This window comes from Protobothrops mucrosquamatus, unplaced genomic scaffold (genome assembly GCF_001527695.2).
Source record: "Protobothrops mucrosquamatus isolate PMUCROS unplaced genomic scaffold, P.Mucros_1.0 scaffold2985, whole genome shotgun sequence".
Classification (NCBI taxonomy): Eukaryota; Metazoa; Chordata; class Lepidosauria; order Squamata; family Viperidae; genus Protobothrops; species Protobothrops mucrosquamatus.
Window position 1 is genome coordinate 217,159 of NW_015389005.1, and position 20,727 is coordinate 237,885.

Sequence of the window (20,727 nt, forward strand, 5' to 3'; positions counted from 1 at the left end):
CTTTAGACCAGCCCTAGGCTGTTGGGAAGGTGACCCCCCACCTGTGATTTCTTTGTCTGCATTAAAGTAATGTTTTCCCCTTTCTGCCTGCCCTGCTTCATTGTATTTTACACAGTAGTTTCAGTTCAATTGGTCGGTATATGCTTTGGGGAGCAGTCACTATAGTCACTGCTCTCTGCCTCCAGTGGCCATTTCAGACTGGAATGCCTATCCTGAATGCTTGGATCTTTCTTGTGGTATGTATATGTGATGCGTTTGTGTGTATGTGTGCTTGTGTGTGTTCAATGGTAGAATAATGAAATGCTGCCTGTTTCTTTTAACTGAGTGATATTGATATTGACAAGGCTTTTTGTCAAGTTTCCCCTTCCAGTCCAAGTGACAGGAAGAACTGTAAAACTGTTTTTGAAACTGGCACTTGCTCTCCTGGCATGGGTGAGAGCAGAAAAGAAACAAGGAATCTATAGTTGAGGGCCATGTTAACTGTGCTCTGAGCAGAATTTTGTAATCAGAGTGGAGGGAAGGACTGAAATGTAGGAATAATTTCTTAAACTGGTTTAAATGCCTGCCAGTTTACACACAGGAGACAACTAGCTGAAGGCTATGGTGCAGAAAAGCCCTTTGTATGTTTACTAAAAACAGGGGGAAAAAAGCAGTGAAGCACATTACCTAAGCATGTACCCTGTAATCACAGGTATCCTCCTTTCTGTTGTAAGGGACAAGCTAACCCAGTAACTTCACAGCTTTCATGTAGCCTAGGCAAAATGATCAGGAGAGAAGTTGACAATTAATTCCCACTTCTTGTTGCCAAGATAATTACATTGATATGTTCATGAAGTCACCCAGAGTTGAGCTCTAGATACAAATGACAATTAGCTTACCATACCCTTAACTTTAGCAGAGCAACAGCCAACATGCAAAAAGATTGGACTTTCCTTCCTTCCTTCCTTCCTTCCTTCCTTCCTTCCTTCCTTCCTTCCTCCCTCCCTCCCTCCCTCCCTTCCTCCATCCCTTCCTCCATCCCTTCTCTTTTGTATGGGATAGGAGATGAGATGATCTTTCTTTGCACAGGCTACCCGAAGTAATAATCACTGATTAGTTTGACTTTGCTTCTGAAAGGATAGAGAATGAAAGTATGAAAAGCTCCTAATTGCTGGATGATTATCTAGAATTCCTGCAATAGAAATGAAGGGAGGCAAAAAAAAATTCTAAGAATCTAAGGATCATTCTTCAAATATGCCTTATGTTAAAGAGAATGATTAATTTATGCTACCTCAAGGTATGGAAATAGCTTCTAGTTATGAAGACGTAGAAGAATAATGAACATTTAATAGAGGACAAAATTGTTCATGGTTGTAAATCATCACGGGACTTTCAGACACTGCCGTAGTATTTATAGGAAACATTCTCATGTCTCCACATTCTGTTTATGGATTTCACTCTGACATTTGGTTGATAAGATTGGACAAGGTAAGCTCATTGCAGAAATCTCTGGGTTTTCATAGAGCCTGGCTCCCCTTTCCTCTCCACTATCTAATACCCAATCTTTTCAGCTATTTATGGGAAGAGGGGCTCACCTGTTTGTCCTCCTGATGTGGGAAGGGATGGGGGGGCTCCTTAATTCAGCCCCTGTAGTTCACTGAATTGCTTTCTTAATGGCAACAGCACTGTGTCTCTTGCCTTTATCCAGGACAATAGTGAGCAAAGAAGCAAAACCACTTGGTGCATGAAGACAGCATAACTGCAATTGCACTGCAGAAACAAGTCAAATGTTCACTGAAGGTTATGCTTCATCTAGCTATTAAACAAATCAATCTTTTCCTTGTACAAGGTACTGACGCTGCCTACAACAGCAGCAACTAGCACTGCCCTCCTGTAAAGGCAGCAATCTTTGTTGATGCGTGACAAAGTGGTTCGGTGTGGGGAGGCTACTGTTTGCCTCTGCCCCATTTTGAAGATGGGAGGAAAGCAAATTGGTGAAGCTATGGAAAGAACTCACTGACAGAAGCGAGGGAAAAATAATCATCGCTTTTATATAAGGCATTTTTAACGTTGATGAGGCATTGCTGGCATTCAGCTGGAAATGGAATTAAAATTATAGAATGTTGTGTCTGTTGAGGACTAATCAATTTATTATGGCATACGCTTTTGTGGACTATAGAGCTCTGTAATGAATTTGTATTAATTTTTAAAATGCCACATGACTCTTGACTACTTTTGATGCAACAGATTAATGAAGTTAAGTCATTGCATATTAGACATGTAGTGTTGGCTTCACACAGAACATTTAAAAAAGTTCCATTCAGCAATGCTCATCGAACAAGCAAGGTATTTAGATCAGTGCTTACACCAGTGCTTCTCAACCTTGGCTAATTTAAGAAGTATGGATTTCAACTCCCAGAATTCCCCAGCCAATTGGTCATGAGGCTGGGGAATTCTAGGAATTGATGTTCACACATCTTAATAATAATAATAATAATAATAATAATAATAATAATAATAATAATAATAATAATAATAATAATAATAATAATAATAAAAAAAGTTGGAAGGGACCTTGGAGGAAATCAAGTCCAACCCCTGCTCAGGCAAGAGACCTTATACCATTTCGGACAAATGGCTGTCCAGTCTCTTCTTAAAAACTTCCAGTGTTGGAGCATTCACCGCTTCTGGAGGCAGGTTGTTCCATTGGTTAATTTTCTAACTGTCAGGAAGTTTCTCCTTAGTTCTAGGTTGCTTCTCTCCTTGATTAGTTTCCATCCGTTGCTTCTTGTCCTGCCCTCAGGTGCTTTGGAAAATAGCTTGACTCCCTCTTCTTTGTGGCAGCCCCTGAGATATTGGAACACTGCTATCATGTCCCCCCTCATCCTTCTCTTCGTTAAACTAGACATACCCAATTCCAGCAACCGTTCCTCATATGTTTTAGCCTCCAGTCCCCTAATCATCTTTGTTGCTCTTCTCTGTGCTCTTTCTAGAGTCTCAGCATCTTTTTTACATCATGGTGACCAAAACCGGATGCAGTATTCCAAGTGTGGCTTTACCAAGGCATTGTAAAGTGGTATTAATACTTCACGTGATCTTGATTCTATCCTTCTGTTAATGCAGCCCAGCACTGAGTTGGTTTTTTTGGCAGCTGTAGCACACTGTTGGCTCATATTTAAGTGATTGTCCACTAGGACTCCGAGATCCCTCTCACAGTTACTATTATTGAGCAAGGTACCCCCTATACTATACCTGTACATTTGGTTTTTCTTGCCTAAATGTAGAACCTTACTTTTTTCACCATTGAATTTGATTTTGTTAGATAGCGCCCCGTGTTCAAATCTGTCCAGATCCTCCTGTATCTTAAGCCTGTCTTCTGGAGTGTTGGCTATTCCTGCCAGCTTGGTGTCATCCACAAATTTGATGAGTTCCCCATCTATCCCCTCATCCAAATCGTTGATGAAGATGTTGAAGAGCACTGGGCCTAGAACATAAACAAATCTCAGCAACACTCCTCTGTAGTGTTAATTATTTTAGAAGTGTGTAACTGACCTTTTCATTGTACTGGTAGTGCTTAGATGATTTACAACAATGTACAATTATAAAATAAATCATGAAAGCTAGAAAATACAGTAGAATTATTAGTTTACTTCCATGCAGTTTCATTTCATTGCTTCTTGATCAGCACAGCAGTAGGATTACTCATGAATTGCTTCTTAATTGCACCTTAATTAGTGTAATTGGTGAAACAGTTTTATTTTGCAGTACAATGAAAAGAAAAAAAATAGAAATAAATAATTAATCCTTGTGGAACTGAGTGAGTGGGAATCATGAAGATATTATTAATCACTCTATAGAAATGCTGCTGTTCTGAAGCAATAAGAACCAGAAACCCAAAGAAAAACGTTAATAAGCAAAATCCAGACAATCATAATTGTTCTTTGAAAGTCAACATTTGATAAGCCAGCACTGACATTTTGTTGGCTTATTTTTTAAAATCTGATTTATTGAACAATAGCAGTAGATAAACACAAGAGTGCAGTTATTAATGATATAATCTGTATTCTTTTTAAAGAATGTGTTCCAAACTAAGTATCTAAACTGGAAGCGGCTACAGAGGAACTGCTGTTACTTTTACTCCTGCGATCATTTGGCCAAGCCAATGGTGAAAGTCAAGGGGGAGGGAAGTAGAGTGATGTAAGTAACATCATAGTGTAAGTCGTGCCACTGTTTCACTGAAAGCTGGGACTTTCAGCCTAATGTTTGAAAGACTCAGGTTGGAATTAGGAAAGTTTGTTAAAGGAATTGCTGACACAGAAAGTTGCAGCTGCAATGAGTGTAACAGTGGTGGGACATTACTGCCTAGCAAAGAAAGTTACAAGAAAGTTACAAGTTAGAAGGACACGTTAGAAGGATACTAACTAATGCACGTAGATTATATAAACTTTGGTAACCTCTTGCTTATTATAATAGTAAAAGACACACCCCTTTTCATAAGAAAGCTTATTTACATAAATATGTGATGTATGAAGAAGGAGGGTAAAGTAGAAGGAACCAATCAAAAGAAACGTGTGTCAAGGAACCAATGATTGATTCTTAGGGTGTTAACTTCCTTAATCATAGCTATATAAAATTTGTATTTGTCCATTGTTCGGGGTCTTGGCTCCTTTAGCTGCTGAGACCCCTTTCCTGGAGTACTCCAATAAAAGAAGCTAAAAATGTCATTTCTCGTGTCTGGTGGTCTTTATTGACTTTGGTGCCAGGCTAGAACCCATTTTGGGTATAACATGTTGAGATGTTGCTTTTGTCAAAAGCCTGTAAATGCCTCTGGCTGAGGCTTACTTTTGCTGGCAACTCTTTCAAAAGTTGTAACATTCATTGAACTATTCTGTGTTAGCAGAATACAACCATTTGTGGTCTAGGAAGATGGTTGCTAGGATGCTAGTGTTCTATACCAAAGGCTTGGTGCCTACAGAAGTACCTTTTAAAAGCATTAGCAGCCTAATTGAATTACGTACATGGTAAAATGTTTTCCATAATTGTTTAAAGGACCTTGGCAAACCTAAATTTAGCCTGAGGCTTGTAGAGGTGTCAGCTTTCTGCTTTTGAAGCAGAATTCTAGACTATGTGGATTTCTTGATTTGATCAGGAAAACATTTCTCATATTTTGAGCAGTCATGTTATGGTACCCTGGTCTACCATTATTTCAGATAACGATCCCTTCTGGGTTATACGTTATGGTGTGATCTACAATCTTGTTATCCTGCGTAGTGAACTCTCAGGAGATGTGAATCGAGAAGGATTAAGAAATGCTGTCTGGCGAACTTTACAAAAACAAAAGGGTACTGAAAAGGATAGTCGAGTCCTAGATGCAGCAAAAGTAGCAGAGGTAAGCTTGAAATTTAATAGATGATTGAAATCATTGTTCAAATAATGTTATTACATTAACAGCTCTTTTAGGATTTAAGAAATATTACAGAAACAACCATAACCAACTTGTCATTATTATTAGATTTTCCATGTAATACTCCGGTCTCCTACTTTCCATACCACAATCTTGTGAATTGGATTACGCTGAGAGGAGTCTGGCTCAAAGTCACCCAGCCGGCTTTCATGTCTAAGGGAGGCCGAGAACTCACAGTCTCCTTGTTTCTAGATCAACACCTTAACTACTACACCAAACTTAGCTGGCATTCCTTCATATCTCGGCAGCTTTTAAGGCTGTTTATTTACTTGTTTCACAGCTTTTGTAACTCACCCCAATCTGCAGAATGCAACAAAGCAAAAATGTTTGATTTCCTTTCCTAAACATAGCTTTCACTTATTTCTATTAAATGTCTTTTTATTTTTTCAGCCAATGTCCCTAACTTCTTTTTGAATTTTGTATTTGTTTTATAGGGCACATGGCTAAGAGTGATTTCCTGCTTTGCTTTTCATTGAAATAGGATGTAGCTACACAAATAGCCCCTACTATAACAAGAAGGCGAAAGTGTGAGAATATAGGGAAATGTTATCACCGTATTCCTGTTTTCTAAAATTTCTGGATTAGCTGCTATGAAAATAACCAGTTCTCACCTTTTCATTGGGCTAAGTTTCCTTCTGTGAGATAGGCATATCACTTTCCATAATTACATCTCTCTCTCTCCTGACCCCCAGTATAAATCATATTCCTGTGTCCTATAGTTTCAGGAAAGCGACAATTGTTTTTAAACTGCTCACAAACATAAAAGCTTATACTGCAAATGTAGCTTTGATTTAAATATTTTAGCAAGTGGCAGCACTTGAGCAGAGTTGGATTTAGTGAATTTGGACTGAAGACCACCAGGATATAACAGGCTATAAACTAGAATGAGCATATTATACAGGCATTCCTTGACTTATGACTGTAATAGAACCTGATCATTATGATTATAAGTTGTAGTGGTCCTTAAATGAGGCACTATGTGATTGCCCTGCTTGATTAGCACAATCCCTGCTCTCCCCATTACACTTGTTAAGTGGAACATGGAATACCTCAGGGATGGGAGAGACCTTGGATGGCCTGGCACAGACTCAGACCTGCAACTGCAGCACCTATTCAGCTCACATGTGCCTTGTCCCGGATCTCCCAGGGCCTAGCCCTCCCCCTGAAGATATCCTGTGCTCTGCTTCCTGATGGCTGGGTCCCCCACCTTGGGCTTCCTCCGCTCCTGTCACACATTGGGCCACTTACCTTTTCCAAACATTGCCTTTGGGAAAGAGAAGCAGCCAATCTTCTGTGCGGCCTTCCTCCTTCCCAAGAGCAGGCCCCCATTTCTGGGAGTGGCAGAGGCTATTTCATGCCATCCCAAATGGCAATTGTGACTGCTCTGAAAAGGTTGAAGAATGGAGTATTTGCAAAGCATTTATTTTGCCCCAAAGCTGTGATCTTTTTCATAAAATACAGATAGATGTATGTATCCAAAGTCTGCATAGTAAAGCTGAGATGAGATAGTAAAGGATAATCAAAATATTTTAATTATTATTTTTCCTACCTTCGGTTTTTCTTAGTGAAGAAATAAAGAGAAGGCATGTAAATAAATAAAAGAGCATATAAACGGTGAAGTGTGCATTTTAAAAATATCCAAAGCAGTACACAGCATTCATATGGAATGAATACTGGACTATGAACAATGTATAAGTATTGTCTAAAAATATTTCAGAGTATAAAAAGAATGGGGAAGTATGTTACAGACAAAGTATGCATACCTGGACTTTTCCCATGAGCTTTCTCAGTACTTTTTAGTCACTGGAATCAGCAATGTTTAAAAGGGGTTAAATTGTTTTGAACAATCAAGTCACCTGGTAGGTGTATGGCCATATAATTGATCAAACAAACAAGTCTATGCCGTTTGAAATATTAAATAACAGGCATGTGAGAAAAGACAAGCATAATTGACCTACTATATATTGCTTATTGTTTGCTATCTATAAAAGATTATATCTATATATCTATATCTTAAAGGTAGATCAGAGTAGTTGAGAAGAAACAGGCAGAAATAAAATATATGTTAGCATTTCACAAAATGTCATGTAAGGGTAACACAATACTTATGTAAAGGCTGTGGGAGTAGCATATCATTTCCAAACAGGGCAATATTTCTCTCTCACAAGGACAAAAAATGTATATAATGTATCTGGGCATTAAAAGTCAGGCAGCTTGAAAGAATGTTTCTCCTTTTGAAAGCAGACCTTATTTTTCATAGAATTAAATGACATCGGAGAAAAGCAATTTACAATTCCAACCGATAAGGAAGATAAATTTGTTATAATCAGCAAAATGTAATTATACATTAAACATTCTGCCTCTTCTTATTATTTTAGGAAATTAGATAAGAAAGTCTGATTTACTTTGACAGAAGGGAAACAGGATATTTAAATGTAGCTTTAGAGATCATAGAGATATTTGCCTGCTGATCACTCTACCGTAGATATTCCTATATAAGCACCCTGTCTGTATATTTGAATACATGCAAACTATGAGCCAAAATTCTGTTTATACAATGTAGGCTCATCCAGTGGTGGGATTCAAATATGCGAACAACTGGTTCTCTGTGTGGATGCTGCTTCCGGAAGTCCATTCTGGGCCTGGGCAACAAAAAGTTAGCTACCGGTTCTGCCAAACTGGTGCGAAGTGGCTGAATCCCACCGTTGGGCTCATCTCCGAAAAAGAAGGGAACAGCTTATTTGGGTCAGTGGGGCAATTAACCTTCAGCCACTTAAGCTCTAGCAAGTTAAATTTAGCACAAAATAGATCCAGCCATGCATAGGGTTAAATTCATTTTATCCAGTCAGTCATACTGTGAAACACTTAATCCAGCCAATTAGCCTTACATGGCTAGGCATCCAAGAATGGGAATGCTTGAAAAAGCAATTTTCCATGGTAAAATTCATTACTAAGGTGTGGCAGCAGAGAACACACTTTTCTATATGCTGGTAGGTTGCACTAACTGGATTTTTCTTTGTCCCTCAATGTGATTTGAAATTTCATTTATTGTTATTTTCGTTACAATGGTAAAACCAAATAAGTTTTTGTATTTGTAACTAGGAAAGCAAAAATAGAAAAAATAAAAAACTTTAAAACACTTAAAAATGATGTAAGATAAAGAAAAAAAAATATGTAAATGTCATTTTAGATCTTCATCACAACAAGTGAAAACAAATTTGAAAACTCTTTATCTCCATAAGGTTACAAATATCTTTTCTTTCCACCATATCTATATGCTCAGCCATAAATCATCAACTTTTCAGGCCTTATGTCAACAAAAGGTCTATAAAGTGTTACCAGAGCTTCATAAAACATATTTTATTTTAACCGTGATAAAATCAACCAACTTACATTCTTTCCTTTTACTTCTAACAATCTTCACTTTTCATTCATTCAGATGTTGTAGGATTTTGCCTTTCTTCAATTTTTCTTTTTTCCATTACAAAGGATTTTTGAGGCTTTAACTAATTTCTTTTGTAAATCCAATAAAAGTAATTATTTAAGTCATTCTTCTCGTCTATCATTTGCATTTCTACTTTGATTTTCAATACTTTAACCAATTTAAATCTGCATCAGATTTAACCTCTTTTGGACATAGTCTGTCCATAAAAGCAGATATCATTACTCACATTTCTGACATTATAGATGTTAATGCCTTGCCCTATTCTTTGAAAATCTCATTAGGTATTTTAAAGGTTCTAACATTTTGTGTCATTTTGTAAATCCCTATACTAACCGAAAAACAAAGGCAAGGTCTGTTTGGAATTTTTTCATCCGCTCTAGTGTCCAATTTCTGAAATCATAGGATTTCAAAATCCTATAGTAAACATCTATGGGTTCCCAATTTGTCTGGACTCTTAATTCATGCATAACCCTCTTATCAAAATCATATTCAGCCTTTTGCTGTTTATTTCAAATTCTTTAAATTCTTATAATTAATTTTTCTTTTGTTTAAGAAGGAAGGTAGACTCACCAGGTGGCTTTTCAAATATGTCACTCCGAAGATCTCTAACAGCCTTAGAATAGTAAATAAGCAATTTCTGAAAGTGATTAGAAAGTAACTCAATGTCTTTTAAAAGGCTTCAGAGCTCATATGATGGTTAACCCTTTGTTTCCCAGTACTTAAACCAACAAGAGATTGTGTCCTGTGGTCCTTTGTGAGAAACAGCCATCAGGAGCACAAGTGGGTGATCTTCTGTTCTCTTCTTGTCTGAAGAGTCTAGAGTCTTGTCTATTCTCCAGTTCTTTGGTCTTTGCCTTGATCATTGTCTCTACTCTCTGCAGAGACATGTTTATTTCACCATGCCTCCCAGGTTTTTTTTTTATTGGAAAAAGCAGGCTCTTTTAATACATTGTGGCTGGGATTTGGGGGAATTATAAACCCAGAAGAACTAGAAGTGTTCTTCTAATTCTTCCAAATCACTATCTTAATAAGAATGGAAAGAAGCAGTGTTTTCTCTCGGCAGGGCAATGCAATATGGGAGCATATTGCATATTGCATATAATATTGCATAGTATATGTATACAATAACTATTTTTTAATTTTTTAAATTTTTTTTAAAAAAAATTCAAGTTTTATTTGAGACTTCTTAGTCTAGAACAGGGGTGTCAAACTGCCGGCCCGTGGGCTGGATGTGCCACACGGAAGCTGCACCCACCCCATTGCCGGCAATGGCAAAACAGTCCCGATACATTGCACGATGTCACATGATGTCATGAGTTTAACATGTCTGGTCTAGAACTAACTAGAACAGTGTTTCTCGGCCTCAGCAACCTTAAGCTATGTGTTGACATAAGCTATGACAACTCCCAGAATTTTCCAGCCAACAAGCTGAAGTTGGTTCACACAGCTTAAAGTTGCTGAAGTTGAGAAACACTGACCTAGAAAATGTATTACGAGCATCCATAGAATATAGTTGAAATGGGCTTTAATTACATCCTAATTAATACAGAACAGGTCTTGATTGTCTTTCATGTAACACAGATGAAAGTACCTAAGAACTTTCTCAAAAAAGTTGTCTTTTTTGAAGCTGGCATATCACATTTTCTCTTTTTCACTTTATAAAGCTTAGTTTTCAGCCTCTGATTCATCTTTTCTGTACTCATTTGAACCACTTTCTTTGAATTTCTTCAAAATGTGACCCCCAGAATTAAACATAATACTTTGGATGTAGAATATAGTGGAATTACTGCATCCAAAGTCACTATTAAGCTTGGAAGAAGCACTAAGAGGATGGCATCTTCTTAATGCTCCATAAAATTACCATAATCAATCATGCACATTGCATATTAAAAGGTTTGACTGAAAGCAGCCTGAAAATTACTTTAGGATTTCAGCCTGTTTTAAGTGTTGTGTTATTGAACTCAAACTCAGAAACCGCAAACTAAGATTGTTAATTATTGGACTGAGTTGTCTATAAACACATCTTTATCTGATTGTTAAATACAGTCAGGACCACTAAGTATGAAGAGACAAGGTTGATTGGAGTGGGGAACAATGTCTTCTGGCTGCCTGCCCATCATACTGCTTGTATCTTTGCCAGTATTCTTTTTTAAAACATACAGTCTCCTCTTTCTTTTCATTGTTACTGTCTGCCACCTATTGTTTTTCTTCCATTGTTGTTGCCTCCGTATTCTTGCTGCTACTACTATCAGTCCCATTTATTTCTTCTGCTTTCTGTCTACCAAAAAAGAAAAAGAAAAAAAGGTCAGAATTATAGGTGCCGCTACATTTCAGGAATTCCTGTTACTGATGCTTTGGTAAAGTACATATGGAAACAACAGACCATTTTACTTTTTCAAAAAATCTGTGCTTGGTTTCTTTTACATCCCAATGAACTACATCTTTAAAATTTTGCACAGAAGACAGTAACTTTATTACTGGATTGCTGATTGAGTTTTCTTAATGTTTTTGATCAGATTAGCTGTAATTCATGAAAAATGTAAAATCTGAAAACATAATTTGTGAACCAAGGCCCTTTCATACAATCAGTTTATAGGAGGATAAGGGAGCGGTTTTTACTCATTTCCTGTAAGGAATATAGACAGCTATTTCTTAAGTAAAATGATCCTCTTGTAGAAGCCTAATTTTCCTTGCAGCCATGACATGACATTTAGAAAGGCCTTTTGTGAGCTAAGACAACATAGGTGCATCCGGTCTTTCAACGAACCTTTCCTCTCAGCACACTGGAAGACTTAATAAAGAAATATGATTTCTTATTGGTCAATTTGCCTTATTGGTCAATTTGCCAAGACTAAAATCAGGTCTGTAAATCCTTTGACATCATGCAGTGAAATGGCTCTTAAATAATAACATGAATATAATTTTTCCTTGCTAATTTTTCTAGTGGCTGTTTATTTTTTAATATAGTTTATTCTCTCTCAGAGTGCCTTAGAAACAGGATCAGGGGCCATAGGCATACATGGGATATAAAATATGGCTGTTGTCATCATCGCTATGGGCTCGTTTATCACTGAATATTTTATTGTTGGGAGGATGTAAATGACATTGGCATATTTAAAATATCAATTTGTCCTCTGATTGGAGGATATGATTCCTTGAATGTTGACATCAAAGAACATTTAAATATATGTATATATATATGTTACTGGCAAATGTTAAGAGGAAGATTTGTATTTTATATTTTGATATTGATACCCAGAAGAAAATATCTTGGCTTTCAGATAATCTTTAAAGCAAACTCAGATTTGTATAAACTGATAATTCATAAACATGTAGTAACATAGAAACTCTATCCTATTTAATACCATCCCATTCTAATATTGTGAAACCATAAATAGTAGTACCTTACCATATAGAATAGAATAATTCTGAATACCACAGAACTACACCCCTAAGTAGTATAGCAATAAGCTCTGAAAAGGGAGAACAATATGTGCTCCAGCATCACTCATTTGGGAAAAAAAATAAAGATGTAATAGGTAGATAATGGGGACAGGGTCTCTCAGAAGTTTAGCTATAAAGATATGACTAATTTAATATTAGTCAAGTACAAGGGATTACTGGAAACTTTGGAATTACTCCAGAAATGATCTGAGCAAGCAGTATGAAATATCACGTAGGATCATGCTTAAAATATGCTGTCTGGCTTGGAAGAGGCTGGGACCGCTTCCATCTGAAGGATGGTTGAGAGACTATAAAAAGAAAGCTGTAGAATGTTACCTTTCATGTTCTCCTTACATAACTAGTTATCTATTTTACCTTTGCTTAGATACCTGAAATAGAATTTGCATGATTATGCAATCTTAGGCATGAATCCGTTGATCCAAAACTCCAGTCTAGAGAAAATCTTGGAGGTTGGCCATCTGAGATAGTGGGATAAATAGGGATTATTCTGCATCATAGAAACTGGCCTTTGGTCACTTTGTCAATTAAAAAATAATGGAAAAAATGTTACTGAGAGGGATTTAGATTTTTCCTTTTAAATACCAGAAGGACAATCCTCTGAACAAGCATAATGCTCTGTTTGCCTGAATCCAGCTATAGAAGTGGGAATGAGTCAGGATGGATTATCTTTGAGTTGATTCTGGCTGAGCTAGTCACAGAGAAATGAAGGTTAGCAAAGAATAAAATAATAAGTGTGGTAATGTTCTGTTTAAAAATTAGGCCTTTCCCCAAAGAATAATCCAGTACATTAGATCACTTAAAATGCAAATACACCAATCTTATTACAACTAAATATATTGCATTTTTTAAATTCTAATCATTCTTATGGACAAACTGTTATTGTTGCCATAATATTTTGCACAACTGGAAGGCTGAGACTGGTATAGCATGTACTGGGAACACATTATGCTAGATATTTAAGGCTTTCCTTGGTTTCTTATAATGTGCCATGTCTCTTGAAGATGCTGCTTTTCTTTCTTAAGCTGCTTATAAAACTCTGAAAAAATTATGTAAGGACTCTTCGTGCTATTCTTCTTCCTATATGTTCCACTGTAATTGCTAAGATCACTCATATGTTTTCCTATAGGTCCATAGTTTCCAAACTGTGCTTGCTATTGGAGGTACTGCAGCAAACTTGCAGGTGGAGGTTGGCCATCTGAGATAGTGGGATAAATAGGGATTATTCTGCATCATAGAAACTGGCCTTTGGTCACTTTGTCAATTAAAAAATAATGGAAAAAATGTTACTGAGAGGGATTTAGATTTTTCCTATTTCAAACTTTTTAAGGCAAAGACACAGCAATATTTGACACTTGTTGGTACTGTATGAACTACTCGTTTGAGGTGGTTCACAAAGCTGACCTAGGGGCACCAGGTAAAAATAGGGTGCTAAAAATTGGTAAAGTTTGAGAACCTCTGCTACAGATTATTTAGATCTGAATAATAGCATTTTAATACACAGTTATTTTTTCAGTGGACTCCTAAGGGGGTCTTGGGAAACCCCAATGGTTTTTGGATCATAGCTTGCTATTAAACACACTGCTATTAAACATCTTTATGATGTTTAATGTTAATATTTGTTTTCTTCTCGAATGTGTCAGAAAATTATACCTTGATTGTTTTGGTGATTTGCCATTAACTTTTACTAACATAATTTCAGTGGATTTTAGGATCTGTAAAAATTTCTAATATGTCTTCAAGTCAATGTCTTTCTATGTTTTTTTCAATTTCAATGTCTTCAAATTTCAATTTTCAAACTTCAAGGTCTTCAAAGTGCAACTGACTTTTGAATAAGAAAAACAAGTTAGGGTCTTAGTTTGGGTAGTTAGGGTTGTCACTTACCGGTTTTTGAACATATTTGGGGGGGGAGAAGCGAGGAACATTACTATATAATTTGAACTTAGTCACAATAGTTTGAGTTAGTAATGATTCCTGGGAAACCTGGAATAACAACTTGGCTTTTGTGAGCAGTCCTAAAGCATCTGGTGGAAACTGAAGAAGAATCATGTCTAAGTGCTTTCTGCCATCTGCCTCACAATACACAAAACACTGAGATAAAGTGTTGGGTTTTTTTTTTCAAAAAAGATCTCTCACTTCTTATCTGTGACAGTTCTTTTTTGACCCTCTCTTTCTGGTTATTATAGAGAGACTCCTTTTTAAGTAAATCCTTTTACTTTTATTCCCCCTGCCTATTTCTCAATCTCTCTCTTGGTGTGGTCACTGCTGAATTGAGCACAAAAGAACAAAAGCTATAATGAATACCAGTGGAAAATGAGCTCATCTCAAGGATTTTTTTTCCCCCAAGTGATTTTTCCCATAATTTGAGAGTGGCTGTTCAAGAAATCCTATCATTATAGAATAATACTCAATGGCAGATGCTGCTTCCCTCAGTCACAGCTTTGATGCCAATAGTACTGTATGCCGTTTTCATCCTTGGATTCACTCTTGGGGGTTACCCCATGGTACAGTGAAGTTTATTTTGGCCACAGAGCAGACAGCAGAAGCATTCTGGCCTGGTTTCTTTCCATAAGGAATGTCTCTAGTTGCCATGTTTTTGCCTACTTCTCTAGAACACCATCTGTGAATTTTCCATTCTCACAACAATTCTATCTATTTTCTATGTGCAGAAATGATGCCATGCTCTCATTGTTTGGAGTCTTATTTGTGGCTATAAGCTTCATTCTCTCTAATGTTAGAATGCCATATGCCATTCTTTGGAGTGGATATTCGAAAGCCTTGGCTGCCTAAGTTAAAATGTGAAGAACCATAAGAAAAAAGTTAAATGAAGTGCATTTTTCTCTTTCTGAGAGAACTCTTTCATATGGGTATTGTCCCAGTTACAGTATTGTCACTTATAGTGTGGAAGAAATTCTGACTCTTAAATGATTTGGGAGATGGAACAACATACACTGAGCCTTCTGGGGAAATGGAGTCATCTAGAGTTGAATTCTAAATCAAAAGTATAACTAGTTTCATAACTTAAATTTCTAGAATCATAACTTAAATTTCCAGTCACAGAAATCATGTTAGTTATACTCATATTTTCCCCAGTGATAGCATATTGTTTGTGCCTGGAGCAGGGAAGACAGCTGGATCCAAAGTAATAAATGAGGAACAACTGGACATTCATCACACCATAAACTGTTCAATAAGACAAGAGTTACTTTATAAAATATGACTTTACTTATTTTTTATTTCTTATTCTGAAGAACAAGAATATGAATTAGCCACCAAGGACTGATTTCCCTATTTTTATAGTAAGTGATGTCTTATCACTTGTTTTTTTTTTGTAAAACATTGTGTCAAATGTCATCTGGCAAAAGCTCTGTCAGTGGTATATATTTTATGATAGCTGTGCAACATGTATGAATGCAGTCTGAAAATTTGAAAAACAAGAGAGAAGAGGGATGTACCTGGGATTTGAATTATGGTTGGTTGAGCAAAGTTGGCCACCTTAAATGGAACATGATGTAGATTACAGACTTTCTCAAAGGTTCTGGAAATAAAGAAACAAACTATTTTTGGATATCCAGTTTGGAAGTATGAATAAGTACCAAGAATTATGTCAAGCTTATTTCTATTCTTAGGCTAATCTCATAAAATTTGGAGAGAAAACAAAAAGGAGATAAAAGAGACCGTTTTTCTATTAGCAAACCCAGAAGCAATTTTAAATGCTCTACTAAAAAGAGTAGAAGACAAATCAAATAGGATTATCTAGTGCTAAGAGAAGGTGGATTCCAGAAAATACAATCTCTAATTAATGCTCAACATTTCTCTTGTGCAAGATTTATTGTTGAGTCGGTTATCATGCTATTGCAAGATAACCCACCCATCCCAAACTAATCCTACTATATTTGAAAAGTATTGAAATCTGAACTAGTAGCATAACATAACAGTGTAATAATAAGTATGTTATACCAAAATAGAGATATTTTGTATTTAAAGATACTTTAAGTTTTTTTTTAAAGCATTTCCTATTCAACCTGTGTACTGTTATAAGGGCTAAAAGATTTAAAAGGAAGCCTAACTGACTCATAAAAGTTTTTTTTTAATGTATTAGTATAGTCATCAGTTATTTCTAGTATTTTAAACTCAGCTTGGAAGAAAAATCCATTGTCCTTATAAGAATAACAATGGAGCTGGTTAAAACACTGCATACACTTTGAAGCTAAGAGGTTCAGCTATTGTAATGTAATAGGGTTTTGTCCCAAAAGTAAAAGCATCTTATTTAAAAATAAGGTATAAAATAAATAAGTAAAAGCATACAATAGTAAATAAGTAAATAATGTATAATAAGTAAATAGTATAATAAGTAAATAGTATATAACAGTGAGTAAATAAAATAATTAAATCTCTATGGATTTTATTTAGAAAAAATATTGTCCAGATTACTACAGTGAATCTAGACAGTAATTACAGTTAAATACAGAAACGTTCCTTTATCCACTTGGTTGATGGGGTGTCATATTTTTTTTATTTTCTCCTGTAAAGTAAATCAAAGCAGTTTTATTGAATTCTGTGTATGCCCACTTACACCTTGACTTCAAAAAAAGAAATATTTCACAAAAAAACAGCATAGATTTGCATATTGTACATTTGCATTTCTCTCCCTCCCTCCCTCCCTCCCTCCCTCCCTCCCTCTCTCTCTCTCTCTCTCTCTCTCTGTACTTTAAGGAAAAAAACCCATCTCATCACAGTATAGTTAAGAGCATGATGAGATCACCTTCTTGTCTGCTCTGTGGCTTATTCAGATGCAGATTGTTGAAAGAAAATTGGAAAGCCCATATTCTCTCTTCTTCTAATTCTCCATACTTAAACTGGGTCTGGCAGTCCCTCAAATGGTGGTCTATGCTCTGAGAAGAACTTTGTATGGCTATAATGTATCCTAATAGCAGCTTGATTAAGCTTCCTTAATTCTTGAGAGGTTAAGCACTTTTGCATATAGCTGTTAGCATGCCCAGAGTCTCTGGAAATGGAAGTAGTAATTCCAAGGAGTAAATAAACAATTGCATCCAAATGAGGGCATAGTCAGTGTAGAAAAAGAACTGTGCCACACAATCCATGTCCACTTCTCAATTCATTCTAATGAGACATAAACTCTCCACATGGTTCTATTTATAAATCTCCCTTTTCCTGGATTCCCCAAATATGACCAAAGTGCAAACTCCATAGGAAAAAAACTGTGGCAGATAGAAATGAATCCCAATACAGAGCTTAATGGAAGACTGGAACTGACCACTCAGCATATAAAAAAATTGCCACAATGTTAATCTCTGAACTACTTTGGTGCCTATTTTGATGTGAATTTTAATATATTGTTAACCTTTTATATTCTATATATTTTTGTTAACTACTTTGGTACTAGTCAGAACAGAAACAAAACGAATAAATCAAATATGTGGATAAACATAGAAGCACAGCAACATCCTAAAATGTGTGCTGCCACCAGCACATAGGGTGAGAAATATGAATCGCAATGTTGACAAAATATCTCAAAATAGGTCATTTTGGAAATATTTTTGGGAAATTGTTGATTTGTGCTAAACCTCTTAATATTTCTATAAGTTTATAAATGATATCAACATTAGCATTTCAAATTAAGCTAAATCTGCTTGGGCTTCAAAGAACCGAAATGAAAAATAATATTATACTTATCACCTACTACATGACATCTTTTGCATCCTTCCTGAATAGAGCATCATTGGTAAATTAAAATGATGTGTCTCCTTTAGGAAAGCCAGTTTGGTATAGTGGTGAAGGCATCAGGTAGAAATTGTGAGACCATGAGCTCTGGTCCTGCTTTAGACACAAAGCCATCTGGGTAATCTTGGGCCACTCACTCTCTTTCAGCCTTAGAAAGAAGGCATTGGTAAGCCACTTTTGAAATCTTACTAGGAAAATTGCAGGCAGTTGCCAGGAGTCAACAGCGACTCAAAGGAATTAAAAAAAATTCAAAATCTCCTTTGGTATTAGGTATATAGCTCAACTTGCCCAATAATTTCTTGTTTTAGGCAATAAATGGTATGTTTTTTTCCCCTCTAGGTTGAAGCCAAAGGTCAAATAAACACTTTCCTTTCATCAAAAGAGCCATCAAATTTTATCTATCTCTTGTCACCCCAATGCATTGGTTGGAGAGTCACTACTGCCATGTGCCATCACTTCCTGCCACCCATTGGTCCTAATATCCCTTTGTCTTATCTGCCTAAGAGGAAGCCAGTATTATTGCCACATCAAAAATTGGAGCCAGTGGTTACAGAGAAGAAAAACAAACGCTTGTCTTTAAGGTATGAATTTCCTGGACCTACTTATCTAAGTATTTAATGTGTTTTGATATCCTTTTAATGCTTCTCATTTTCATCTTCCTCATAGCTTATAAGGTTTTGGAAGGAATATCTGGAAATTAATTAATTGGTATGGATCAGAACTCTGGATGAAGTAGAGATTTGTCTACTTTGAATAAGGGCTCTTTTCTCTCTCTCTCTTGTTTCACCTTTCTGCATGATAACTAAATTTAAAACTGGTCTTTGAATAAGAAAAACATCAGACATGGCAATATCTAAGATTAAAGCTTTTTAAATTTCTTTTGAGAATTCATTCAAGCAAGACAGTTTGAGAAAAGGTAGTGATAATCCAAGAAAAATAAATGAGATACAGTATATTAATAATATATTCATGGCCTAATTCTGACCATATCTGTAGAAGAGATTCAAATACACTATTTTAATCCAAGGATTAAAATGTATGTTTTCATCTCAAGGATGATTATGTTAATGAATGTATTTATTCTTCCTGACTATCTCAGGAACATCCTCCCAGAACATTCTTGTGGTTCAGAATACATTTTTTTTCTTGGAAAACTTGCATTTAATTATTTGATCATACTAACTAATTTGTTCACATTCATCCTCTATGCTCATCTTTCTTTCTTCTCCTTTACTTTTCATTAAGTATTGACATTCAAATTGAAGCCCTTGAAGGATGTAGACCTGTCTATCCTTTTTAGTCAGATTTATTGGCTCTCCCTAAATTAGTAATCAGAGCAAACAATTTGGCGGCTAGGTCTGTATTTTATGGAAACAAGGACAGCAGTTGATGGATTAATATTGTATTTATTTATTTTTAAGATTTATAAGACTGCCGAACTTTTGGTAGCAGACAACATAAACAAATAAATAATTAAAAAGAAAAAAATAACAATAAAAACACAAAGTATACATGCAAAATGTAAAATATAAAATCATGACCAGTGATGTCATTTAAAGGGACAGGGGTGAGATTTCGGAGTTGTATGGTTCTGTGATTTTTGTTCCTGTAGTTGTCTTGTATACTTGTAAAAAAAAAAATTCTTGCTTGAATATGGAAAGCCCTGTCTTTAGTTCTTAATGACAGTATTTATGATGTCTTTAGAAACCATAAAAATAGATTCAGGAATTAGCTTAGTAATGAGTATAGGTTACTTGCCCACAGATATAGCCTGCCGATTTCAAGGTGGATTACTTTTGCATTTGATCTTAGAAGAACATATTAAAAATCTGATGATAACCACATGAGAAAATTGAATAGAGGAATGTAAAAACTAGTCAGCAAAAACGTGAATCAATACACAACTGAAAGTGATTTAAAAAGACAGTTTGTTACATGATTTTGGCAGTGACTATGCTAAGAATTTTGGTGACAGCTTAGGAGAGAGCCTGGACACCTGTGTTACATTATTAGGGTACTCAAACAACCTGTAAACTGTATTTGTTCATCTCTGATTTAATTGATAATCCTATGGTAAGAACATCACCAGAGTTTTGCAATATTTTGAAGTCTCACATATCTTTGAAATGAAGACCACTTATTACAGGACAAATAGCAGTGTTCCAATATTCAGGGGTTGGCATAAAGAAGAGGGAGTCAAACTATTCTCCAAAGCACCTGAAGGCAGGGCAAGAAGCAACGGGTGGAAACTAATCAAGGAGAGAAGCAACCTTGAACTAAGGAGAAATTTCCTGACAGTTAGAACAATTAATCAGTGGAACAATCTGCTTCCAGAAGCTGTGAATGCTCCAACACTGGAGGTTTTTAAAAAGAGAATGGACAACCATTTGTCTGAAACAGTATAGAGTTTCCTGCCTAAGCAGGGGGTTGGACTAGAAGACTTCCAAGGTCCCTTCCAACTGTGTTATTGTATTGTATTGTACTGTAAATATGAAAGTATTCTAGACTAAATTTTGCTTGCAATTAAGTAGCTCTTCGTGTGAATATAAATCAAATCAATTGAAATGATACTGATACTGTCCAAATGTTGATTAGATAACACCATACTATAATCAAAATGGTCTGAGGTACA

General features: G+C 35.9%; 1 protein-coding gene across 1 annotated transcript in view; it reads left to right on the forward strand.

Annotated features, from left to right (window-relative positions):
- Positions 1–18,676, forward strand: part of TMEM232 (transmembrane protein 232) — a gene marked incomplete at its 3' end in the record, with an annotated part of 68,249 nt that extends 49,573 nt beyond the window's left edge. The window contains exons 10-11 of the mRNA XM_015826164.1: positions 5,190–5,368; positions 18,435–18,676. Coding sequence (XP_015681650.1) covers positions 5,190–5,368; positions 18,435–18,676 — 421 coding nt within the window. The remainder of the gene's footprint in view (positions 1–5,189; positions 5,369–18,434) is intronic.
- Between the last annotated feature and the right edge of the window lie 2,051 nt (positions 18,677–20,727).